General features: G+C 34.4%; 1 protein-coding gene across 1 annotated transcript; it reads right to left on the bottom strand.

Annotated features, from left to right (window-relative positions):
* Positions 1-313: 313 nt before the first annotated feature.
* Positions 314-8,269, bottom strand: LOC133181148 (ficolin-1-like). Its single transcript, XM_061315687.1, has 4 exons — positions 8,173-8,269; positions 7,629-7,725; positions 5,808-5,972; positions 314-573 (listed from the first exon to the last, which is right to left on the bottom strand). Exons 1-4 carry the CDS (start codon positions 8,197-8,199, stop codon positions 314-316), a joined length of 549 nt encoding a protein of 182 aa, XP_061171671.1. The 5' UTR covers positions 8,200-8,269.
* Between the last annotated feature and the right edge of the window lie 3,805 nt (positions 8,270-12,074).

Below are 12,074 nucleotides of genomic sequence, written 5' to 3'. Positions count from 1 at the left end.
CTGGCATACCCAACAGACTAGACGACATTCTTTAAATACTTACAAGAGATTGATTTTTAAAATATTATTTGAAAAGTATATCACATAGAAATTTCAACACTACTTTCATTGAAAAGCTAAAATATGAAAATCATTATAAAGATTAATTACACTTTATCAACTTATGTTCAGGAACAAGTATGACTTTATTTACTTAAAAAAATCATAGAATGAGTAATAAATGGTACTGTGTGAGAAGTAAATCTGATCGAACACTTCTACTTTAAAAAGAAACTAATTATTTAAATTCATTTTAAATAAGTCAGACCTGAATTTACTTTATTTTTTTGTGTCTAATCATCATTACAGTCTTCTTGAGCGCTTCATAACTATTCATCCAGAACCTCCATACCGGGTACCTAGGACCAATTACAGCCGTCTGCGCATACTCGCCGTTCAGATTTGATTTGAGACACCAACGGTACCACCAAGCTCCTCGATACCGTATGGCACAGTCTTCATCATTTTCACTTGCATCATTATCCTGATCTTTTGTGCTGAATCTCATACCATTGTGATAAGCCAAACTGTCATCTGTAAAAGAGTACTGATTACATTTAAAGGCAGAGATTTTAAGCACCGCCTTCAAAAATACCTGGTCTGTGTACCCCTGTCAATCAAGTGCGTTAAGGTACATCATTGGGTGCTAGAACTTGATTGACATTTACTTACTAGTCCCTGTGTATACCCTGTACACCTTGTTTGACACTCATGGTGTCCTTCAAATTAACTTTTGATTCTTTGATGTTTACCACACATGGTATAAACAAAAGAGAAACTGTATTACTATGGAATTTTTAACTTGATAATATATATACATACACACCTTTAACATTTGAAATAATTATGATATTCTTTATGATAATATATATCAAAATTTGGTATAACTTTTTTTTCAAAGCTCAACAAATACTTTGAATAATAATATTTTTTAATGGGCGGGGATACTTTGACACATATTCAATTACAAATTAATAAAAATTATTGAGATTAAACTTTATTTACAACGTTTTATTTCTATTTAAAAATCATCTCAAATTACTAACACAGGTAAAGTTTGACTTCTTGGGTACTCTACTGTGTAATAAATCACTTCCTGTGTATAGGGATTAGGAGACAAACAACCGCAGGTAGACTGCTAGCCCTCAGGGCATTCACACCTGTACAAAATAAGCCCCTCCCTCACCTGGAATTTACCACCCGGTAAAAAATCTCTGCCTTTAAGTTTAATGCTTACAATAATCAAAGTACTTAGTAGGACAGGGAGCAAGGCTCATTCATAGAGCACTGACCACTACCGTTTCACATACAACATTCATGATATAACTGCTTTATAAAAATATAAAACAAATATTATTTGGCGATATATCAATAATGCATTTAAAAGGTCCTTAAAACACGAGAAAAGCAAGTTTTTAATAATCTCTGTATAACACTGTATAACCCACATTTGATTATCTGGAACACCATTTTCCATATTATTTTATGCGATATTTTTAACTTACAATTCGCAATACTATTGTCATCTGTGATTATTTTTCCTTTAATTATGTTTTAATTTTAAATTTAAAATTGCTAAATATTGCAACATCCACCAAATAAGGTTGGACGCTTGTCATGCTTACAAGTGCGCATTTACTATGTCCATATGTAAAATACATGTACACTGACACTTATGTTTCATCATCCAGCAGCGATGATACAGGAGTTAAACTGAAGTTCATTATATTTGCATTTTAATTTTCAATTTCTTAAAGATCTATATTTTACACACAGAGTTTAGTTTTATATCATAATTCAACTACTTACGTGTATTTGTTGTAGCACTGGGATTTTGCAAAATTATACATATACATGTATGCTATGAAATAAATTCTAAATATACTCTTAAATGTAATAAACTTAAATGAATTAATTTTCTCTTTAAAAATAAGGTTTCTTTAAAGTATGAAAAAAAGTGTATCCAGCGTTATACGTTCTGTTTACAAATTCCATTTTATATATAATGTATAAATAATTCAACGAATTTCTAGTAAATCATTTCAAATATAACTCGTAAGTTAAGCAGAAAAATACAAAGCCTGCCAAAATAAACTCATGTATGCTTATATTTTGTCGGTCTCTAGTTAATCATAAAATTAGTACACCTCGAACACATGCTAATGTATTCATAGTATTCGTACGCTTGATAGATGCAGACTCTCTGCCTTCTCATTCATATAATACAATGACCTACATAGCTGTAATGGCGAAGCCTGGATTTCACAATGAAGTATACAATTTTATTTAATCGATATAATGTATATATTGAAAGTCTCTGTCACGAAAATCTTTTAAGAGTATCTATACAGACTATGCTTGAAGACTTTAGCTAAACTATAACAATGTTCTGAATCTAAAAAGTAAAATTCTGTATTTAAACAAGAGGCCCAGGGGCCACCTGAGCACTCTGGCTAGGAAAAAAAGGAATCAGTTCAGTCTTGAAAAGTTTAAATATAAAACTGGTTGGGGGGGGGGGGGAGGTGTTATTTACCTAACTTGAATCTAAACTTCATAGGGATGCTTTGAATTAATACGACAAATTATGGCTTTGCTGTTCTTAAGAAGAAAATTTTGATTGATATATCCTTTGTATTCCTTTATATGATCCCCTGTTATGGCCCCTCTATTCTCCAGGGGATCATGATTTGTACAAATTTGAATCTACATTACCTGATGATGCTTCCATTTAAATATGACTAATAGCTTTGCTGTTCTTGAGAAGAAAATTTTCAAAGATGTTCCCTATATATTCCTGTGTAAAACTTTGATCATCCATTGTGGCCCCACCCTACCCCTGGGGGTCATGATTTGAACAAACTTGAATCTACACTACCTGAGGATGCTTCCATATAAATATGACCAATCATGGCTTTGCTGTTCTTGAGAAGAAGATTTTTAAAGATTTTTCCTATATATTCCTATGTAAAACTTTGATCGCTCATTGTGGCCCCACTCTTCACCCGGGGGTCATGGTTTGAACAAACTTGAATCTACACTACCTGAGGATGCTTCCATATAAGTTTAATATTTTCAAGCACAGTGGTCTTTGAGAAGAAGATTTTTAAATGATGCCATTAATTTTTCATGAATTCATAATTATCTCCCCTTAGAAGAAGGCGTGGCCCTTTATTTGAACAAACTTGATTCCCCTTTACCCAAGGATACTTTGTGGCAAGTTTGGTTGAAAATGGCCCATTGGTTTTAAAGAAGAAGATGAAAATGTGAAAAGTTTACGACAACCACGACGACAACGACAACGACGACAGACAACGGACAAATTTCAATCAGAAAAGCTCACTTGAGCCTTCGGCTCAGGTGAGCTAACAAGGCGAGAATGCAGTGTTAGGAAGATTCATTCTTTAAAATGTGTAACCCATCTTCATCAACATGAATTATATGAGAACGGGAACTGATCTAATTTGAAAAGCGTAATGTTTATATTGGGGGTTGTTGGGTAACCATCCGGCGATTTATCCGCACAGATCGGCGATCCCGTAAACTGGGCCATAGCTTACACTATGAAGCCCGGCTAAAAAATGAATTATTGTTAAGTTATCAACACTTAGTTGTCCTTGATATGCACTTTTTTGGAAAGTATCGAAGAAATGAGTTATTCTGCCACTGTAATAGGGTTTAATAACATTTAAGTGATATTCATTGTTAAAATAGCAGAAAATATTTCAAATGTGCACAGTGAAATATTATGTGACGTATACAGGAGTGTAGAAGTTCCAAGTTCCCATTATCTCAGGATACTCAGAACACTAAGTTTGGTTTATTGTACTTGAAACCCTGCAGGGACATTGACTCTTATTAAATCAAGTAGGAACCTTTACTATAACGGAATAAAATACTTTGCTCTTACAGCATACCCAGTATGTTATCTGAGCTTAAAGTCCTTTAGTACAGGGTGTTTCAACAAACATGACCCAACTTTGGGTGTCTATATTTTTGCACAATAATAATATTTACAAAATAGGAGCTGTTGTTTATAGAATGTTCAATATATATTTTGATATAAACACAATGTACTATAACGTCATCATTGTTTATTTTAAGTTTTACGTCATCAAAGTCAGCTGGTTAGGTTTTTTTTAATGGATGATAGAAGAGATCTCTGTATTTATATTGTTATAGCCCCCGTTCACACATAGACGCCGCTTCTACTACGATCAAAGCGTGGCCGAAAACGTGGCCGATCGTGACAAATCGCAGGAGAAACATAGTGGAGTCGTCATAAGCGCAGTATGATCGCGGTAGGCTCTTCATGATCGGAGAGCTCTACGCTCTCGACACGCTTATTTTGAACATGCTCAAATAAAGCGTAGCGGGATCGTGGCCAACAAGAATCGGGGTAAAGTCGTAAAAAGAGCGTAGTAGAAGTGGCGTAATCGTACAAGCAGCACGGAAGCATCGTGGAGAGATCTTCGTGATCTTCATGTTCGTAGTAAAAGCGCAGTAAAAGCGTAGTACAGTCGGGAACTTATCAAGTACGTTCCTACAACGCTCCCACGTTCTTACTACGTTCCCACTACCATGTAAATCGCACTAAAAGCGTAATACAGTCATAATATGATCGGCACCACCGTAGCGATATCGTCGTACAGTCATCTAGGTCTGCGTAGCGTCATAGTACGATCTTGAATGTCGTAGCGGAAGCGTAGCGTAAACGCACTAAACGCAGCCGCTGGTCGGCAACGGTACGCGTTACATCGCAGTAGAAGCGTGTTAGCAGCGCGTTTGACGTAGGGACATCGTAGTACGGTCTTAATGAAGACCATAATTTGCCAAATTGCTCGATTTAGACGCCGATCGGCTCCGATCCGCCCCGATCCAAAACTTTTTCAGTTCGTGGCTTGATCGGGATGATCGTCGTAAAGTCGCAGTTCTGTGTGAACGAGGGGGGGGGGGGGAGTCAGTACTATGCACACGGGAAATCCCTATATTCTAGTAAATAGGATTTTGAGAAAGAAGTACCAAGAGGAGAAGCATATTTCTGGGAAACACATTTTTGAAATGGGATCCAAATGTGAGCAATATGGGACGACTTAAGAAACAAAATTTGTCTGCGATTAAAACATTCGGCAGCCATTTGGAACACATAATAAAATGACGTTATATCGAAAACTGCCCCCAAGGTCCATATTTCAAAAGTCCCTGTCTAAAGAATAAATCATCCAGTTTTATTTAAACTTTCATATTGATATTTGATTGATTGTTGTTTAACGTCCCTCTCAAGAATTTTTCACTCATATGGAGACGTCACCACTTGTCGGTGGAGAGTTACAAATTCTGACCTATACTCGGCACTTACGGCCATTGAGCAGTGAGGGATCTTTTTCGTGCCAGCACCTACTGCGACACGGGACCTCGGTTTATACGGTCTCATCCGAAGGACCGGTCTCCACGTCCCACAGTGGGATTCGAACCCGCGACGTAAGGATCAACTCCTTACTCTGCGACTCTAGAGCAGACGCTCTAACCACTGCGCCACGCGGGCGACTCATATTGATGAAATTGTATGGTTAAATTCTTTTCATTTTTTTTAATTTTATTTTCATAACACTATATGAAAACAGCAAAGTTTGGAAATGTTTGCTTAAACACCCTGTACTATTCCAAGCTTATGACAAACTGAGATAGAGATTTATCATAACACAATACATATTCTTTTTAAAAGTATCCTCTCTTATACACAATTCATATCTTTATTATGCACTACTCACTCGCTGTCCCGCTGTATCCAGATACTGTTATAGTGTATTTATTGTTTTCATCTCCGATGTAAAATGTAGTATATTTCGCATAACCCTGTTCTCCGTTATATCTTCTTAGGTCCACTCGGAGCTCTTGGTTTTGATCCCGTGTTAAAGCATGGATTGCATCATTCCCTTAATTGGTTTAAATATTTAGTATATAAATACATATACATATACACAAAAATTCTATTGGATGATTAGCATCTTTAAAGGCTCTCATAGATTTTATTTTTTCGTTTCTGTCTATTTGTTTGCCTAGGTTTCTTTAAAATTGAGTTATATTGAAACTTTGGCAGTAGCTTTGGGAAAGAATTTCTCATCATCTTTCATTTTCGGTAATATTAGCAACTACTTTCCCTGAAATCCTAAATCGACGCACAGAAGTTTCTCGGGTACCAAACTGTATCGAAATTGGATAGTAACAATGGGAATATCATTTTGCAAGATACTTTTTTTTACTTTAAAAGTGAAAACTTTCATCAATATAAATATAGACGGTTTTCGTTTATTTCCATTTATAAATGAAATATAGCATGCATAATTCAGAAATCATCAATGGGAATGAAAATACAGAGCTGATGATTAACTGGTGATAAATTTTATCTGTTCCTGTCAAAAGCAGGAAGTAATTTGCTATTAATATTTCATTATTTATTCCCAGTAAACTCGGAATAAAAGAAACAACAGAATATGCCACGCCTGTGCATGTAAATTAAAATGTTTACTGAAGATAGACTTTAAAGGGACTGGGACACAGATATTGAAGTTAATATTTTCTGTAATTTTCTAACTAAATAATATCATTACTTATATGTTGTTAGAGCATTTCACAACGAAATACATTAAAAGCGTGTTCAGAAACTTTTTTTTTATTTGGAAATTATTAAAACAACGAAATTCGAGACGAGTTTGACACATATCCTTGCACTTTCACAAAGTAAACTTTATCCTTAAAACTTAAGAAAAGTAGAAATTTTGTTGTGTATTCATGAAAAATATTAAACCTATAACCCAGAAAGTTCACAGTATAAATGCAAGAAAACAAAACCAATTCATCAGTATTGTCAGTCCGTGTTCAGTGATGTGTGCAGACTAAACAAATGAACACACCCGCTAAAACGTAAACACTAACAATAGCAGAGCTCCTGTCCTGTTTATAAACAGGAGGTGTTTGACGTGATGTTATGAAGAATATCGTCATTATTGAATTCTTAGAATATTCATGTAAGTTCAATGTAAATCACATACGGTACCAATTTTGATGCACCAGATGCGCATTTCGACAAATTATGTCTCTTTAGTGATGCTTAAGCCGAAACGTTGGAAATCCAAATTCAAATCATTAAACTGAAGTTTCTTTTAAAGTACAAAATTGTTAACAATGCAACTATGTCCAGGTCTTTTTTATGGCATACTAAATAATGGAGGAAATGTCTTCAGCTTTCCAATCCACAAAACTCTTATATCTGTGTAAAGATATTCCATAATAACCTACAACGGTCTCAATGTCTCTTAACCGATTTAGTACGCAAAGTCTTCATGTACTTTCAATTTTTAATTTTTAAAGTTAGCATTTGGCAAATTCTCTGTTCCTTATACATGTAATGATATTGATTGTTAGCACAAGCTATCATTTGGTAGAGCTTTGACTGATAGATTTCAAACAAGCTGCTAAGCAATGTGTCAAAGGAGTATATTTATTTAATTGCCCTGTATTGAATCCCTTTAAATACTATCTTTTTTATCGAATATTGAAAGTTATCAGAAAAAAGGAATACACAGGAATACCTATCCAGTAGTTTTTAGAGGCATTCCCAAATCCGTGTTTGTACTCTTTCCATGTCCTGAAAAAATCAACATCGCCATCTTCTCGTTTCTGAATTACCTATAAACAATATTCAGTGACTTATCAGAAAGCGTCTTGAACATACAACTTGTCAAAGGGATTATGTTTAGTTTCTTTGTTTGTTTTCTGCCCCTGGGCACAGTAAAATACAAAATAGCTAATTTGAATTAAAATGAAGGGTTTCACCCTACTAGATATTTCGTGGATGCCATAATTGCCTCGTATTCAGGTTTAATGATGGTTTTTCGTAGCGGTTTCCAGCAAAATATCTAACACGACTTAGTTAAATGCTGGTAAAACCAGACATGTTGCATGTCACAATCAGTAATAGATGGAATGAGATCGTTTGAAAAATTTTGTTTTTATGATGAAGATTGCTTACACCAACTGCCACAGTATTTTTAAAAAAAATATATAAAGATTTCTTATAAAAGGGCAATGAATAGAGCACAGGGTATTTATCTAAAAAATAGATATACTACTCACCGTCCAACCACCTTCATCTGTCGTCATGTCACAGAAGACCTCTCTTCTGGTGTCGGCGTAAATGATATATATGCCATCCTGGCCTTTCCTGCTGGGGTTTCTTTTCAAAATCTCCGAACAATCCTTGTATATTTTTTCTATTTAATGTTTAAATAAATCAAATCATTAATCATCCCACTTAACTTACTATTGCAATTTTATATTACATTTTGTAAAACGTATCATCTCTTGATTTCCTATCAACTTCTCTATATGTCAGCGCACCTGTGCATACACGTGATTTGAAATTCTAAGATCAATTATTCTCATTACAAGCATTTTACCCTTCAATTCCTTTTTTTTTTTTTTACAAAACATCATATGAATCTTATCGACACTTCCCCTCTATGAAAACCCCATCTTCGGAAGCCTTCGTTAGTATTCCTTTAGGTGTTCAAAACAAAAAAAAATTGCTGAAGAATAAGAAAAGCACTTGTTAACTTTCTATATACACTCAAAAAGTGTTTTCTTCACTATAATGTTAGCTTCTCTTGTGCTTTTTTGAATATACAGTAGATATATATATATATATATATATATATATATATATATATATATATATATATATATATATATATATATATATATATATATATATATATATAGCACATTTTACAACAACTCTTAAACTAACATAACTGCCCTAAGTGAAGAAATATTAATACAGAAAGCACAAAGAAATTCACTTTTATAAGGATACCCACTTCCGCCCCAGCCCGGGGTTGAACTCTCGACCTACGGAATCTGTCTCCTAGCAGTGCAGGAACAGCGCGCTAGACCGCTCGGCTATCTAGGCAAGTCAAAAAACTTGCTTTCGATGCCGATGGAATTCTCGCGGCGCTGTCCTACACTACATGGTCATTGAGAATGGAAGTGAGATACAGTTATTTGGACATTAGTTTTATTAGAGGGTCGTTACCAATACACGTTGTAATGAAATTAATTTTTATTTATAAAGCACATTTTACAACAACTCTTAAACTAACATAACTGCCCTAAGTGAAGAAATATTAATACAGAAAGCACAAAGAAATTCACTTTTATAAGGATACCCACTTCCGCCCCAGCCCGGGGTTGAACTCTCGACCTACGGAATCTGTCTCCTAGCAGTGCATTTAATTCACAGGAAAAGGTTACAAAGTGTAATTTAAAGACATCAAATCTTCTTTCTCAAGCAAATAAAACAAACAAGGACGAAGATTCTCTTAATAAGATATATTTATATTTATATAATATAACAAACATATTTCAATTAAGTGAACAAAGTAAAATAGAAGCTTGTAAAATAAGGATCGGAGGGAAAAAAATCGATAAATTAAACATGAGAATCTCAACAAAAGTTGTAATTCAGCTAACCAAATTTTAGAATCAACACTTTCGGAAATATGCTGAAATAATTATTTTTACCTTCCAAAACAGGTGAACAGTTACCACGAATACAGATTTCATCCTCGGTGCATGAATGGTTTAAACAATCACCAACAAGATGCTGAAAATATATCAACTTAATGTCGTAATTCGATTTATATGTAACTCAATTCATTTTTATTAAAATGTTTCAAGATTTCTTTTTTACCTGTGGAAAATTTCCCAGGTCAACATGAATGATTCCGTCTTCTGACATTAGACGACTGACATTCTCGATGGCAAATCTTGTGTTTAGACGGCATGTCTTTTCTTTTTGTATCCAATCCACTGACCAACATAACGTAAACTTGTAACAAACCATCATGCACATTCCAATGTCAGCATTGATCAAAAGGCTAAAACCAGGCACTGAGGAATTTTCATAATTGCTTTTAATCAAAGTTTTTGAGTCGAAGCACTGAGAGAAGCAAGTATGCAACAGAAACAGGACTTGTCCGATGAGGTACAAACTGACCGTACTGGGAACTGTTGAAAGCCCCATTACGACAATTTTTTCTTTTTAAATGTTAGAGCGATCAACATTTATTGTCATGGATTCTTACCTAATAAATAACTGATCTGGTCTTTTAAACGTCTTTAATGTATATTTCAATCGTTAAGTACGTCTGTTAATAATTGATAAGGTCTCGTGTGATAAAATCATCAATTATTCAGTAAGTTATATTACCTCGTTTTAATTTAAAAATTGGTAAATTTAAAACCTTAATTGTTCTTGTTTCCAGGAAAATACTGAATCAGGAAACTAGGCACGGCCTTTCCGTATGGTTGCAACAGCCACATAAATAATGTAGGGTATCTTTTAAGCCCAAATTGTGCCAATGTGAATGTGATGGAGCTTACTACAAGTCCTAGAGGCAGGCGTAGTCATACTTGATGTATCTGTTGATTCACTTTTGCTTTATGTCAATAAACAATTAGACTTTCGTCACATTCGCACTAAACTTTACCCGGTTCCCGTGAAATTTAAAATGGAATAATTGAAGAAGCTAAAGCAAGTCCATACTTTGATTCATCAACTGCAGAATACAATCTAGCTTAGTGATTATGGATGTTGCCAAGCACAAGCTCATTAAGCCACCACGTGTTTCATAAGAGAATTCTGACTCAGCCCGTCGGTTCCTTAAACTTAAATTTGCCAACAAAGGAATAGATGCTATGTACCATTCTTAATCACAAAAATGTTCAATCTTGCATTACACTTTATTTTAAGTTGAAGTCTACACCCTGAATTTCCTAAAGATATTTCCAAACCGTTGCTTCCAAACTTTTCAATTATAAACAATCCTTACAGTGGCCAGATATTGAACATCAAAAACAAAATTCTCTTAAAGTCATATATGGCGTATTTTTTATAAGTTCAGACTAACTAAAATTACAAAGATCTTTCTATTTGTTTTGATACTTTATACAAAGATAGGACTTTCCTGTAAATTACACAATTTAAATCAATCATGTTTCAAAGATATTAGAAATTTAAAACAATAACCGATTTATTTACCGACTCCGCATTTAAATAACAGACACAGTTTAAAGTTAATAATAACTATGGAAAGTAACGTTATTCAAGGTCAAAATCGATAAAAAATTTAATTTGAACGCAAACAACATATATCATGTTTATTTACAACTGCTTTTTAAAAATAAAAATGGAACTCGGATATTTTTGTATCTTGTGATTGGTCATGAACAGAACTACTTTGTTAAAAATCACTCTGATTCTACACGTGACACAAGTACTCTGAAATTGATATTAAAATGATGCTGGATTTCCTCATTGACAACATTTATATACTTTGGAGACCGTGTGTTCCAGCAACCTGTTGGAATTCCGATGGACACTAATAATGTTCTTCATTAGCCGACCTGCTTTTTATATTCCTATGAATCAGAATTTAGTCTGAAACTTCTACATAAGGAGAAGAAAACGCTTGTTGTGGCCAACTCGACATTTAGGTATATCGACAACGTTTATCAGTCATATGTCGACTCGAAATATACCAATGAATTCAAATAATAGACAATACAGAGTCTGTCATATCTTATCTTTATTTGGATGTTTTACTGACTACGATAAGGTCCAACTAACAACTAAATTGCAAGACAAACGAAATAACCTGCTTATCCATCGTCAAATGTCCTTATTTATGTACTTATATTCCGCTATCACCTGCATATGCTGTGAACGCCTCCCAACCTATATGATACCCAATAGCATGCTCTGAACACGATCAATTTTTAAACAGCTGGTCGTATTTTGACTGACATATTTCATACCTATTGTTAAGTCTTTACACTAAATGTGACTACGGAATGATCAATGCATAGGGCTCACGGCCGGTGTGACTGGTCAACAGAGAATGCTTTTTCCTCCTAGGCACCTGATCCCACCTCTAGATCACTGTTCATTATCTTCACCTTTTTTTTTTATCCCAAAT

The sequence above is a fragment of the Saccostrea echinata genome, unplaced genomic scaffold (assembly GCF_033153115.1).
Source record: "Saccostrea echinata isolate AGI-Se365-2 ecotype Australia unplaced genomic scaffold, CSIRO_AGI_Sech_v1 ptg000008l, whole genome shotgun sequence".
Classification (NCBI taxonomy): Eukaryota; Metazoa; Mollusca; class Bivalvia; order Ostreida; family Ostreidae; genus Saccostrea; species Saccostrea echinata.
This window is presented reverse-complemented; position numbering and strand designations above follow the sequence as displayed.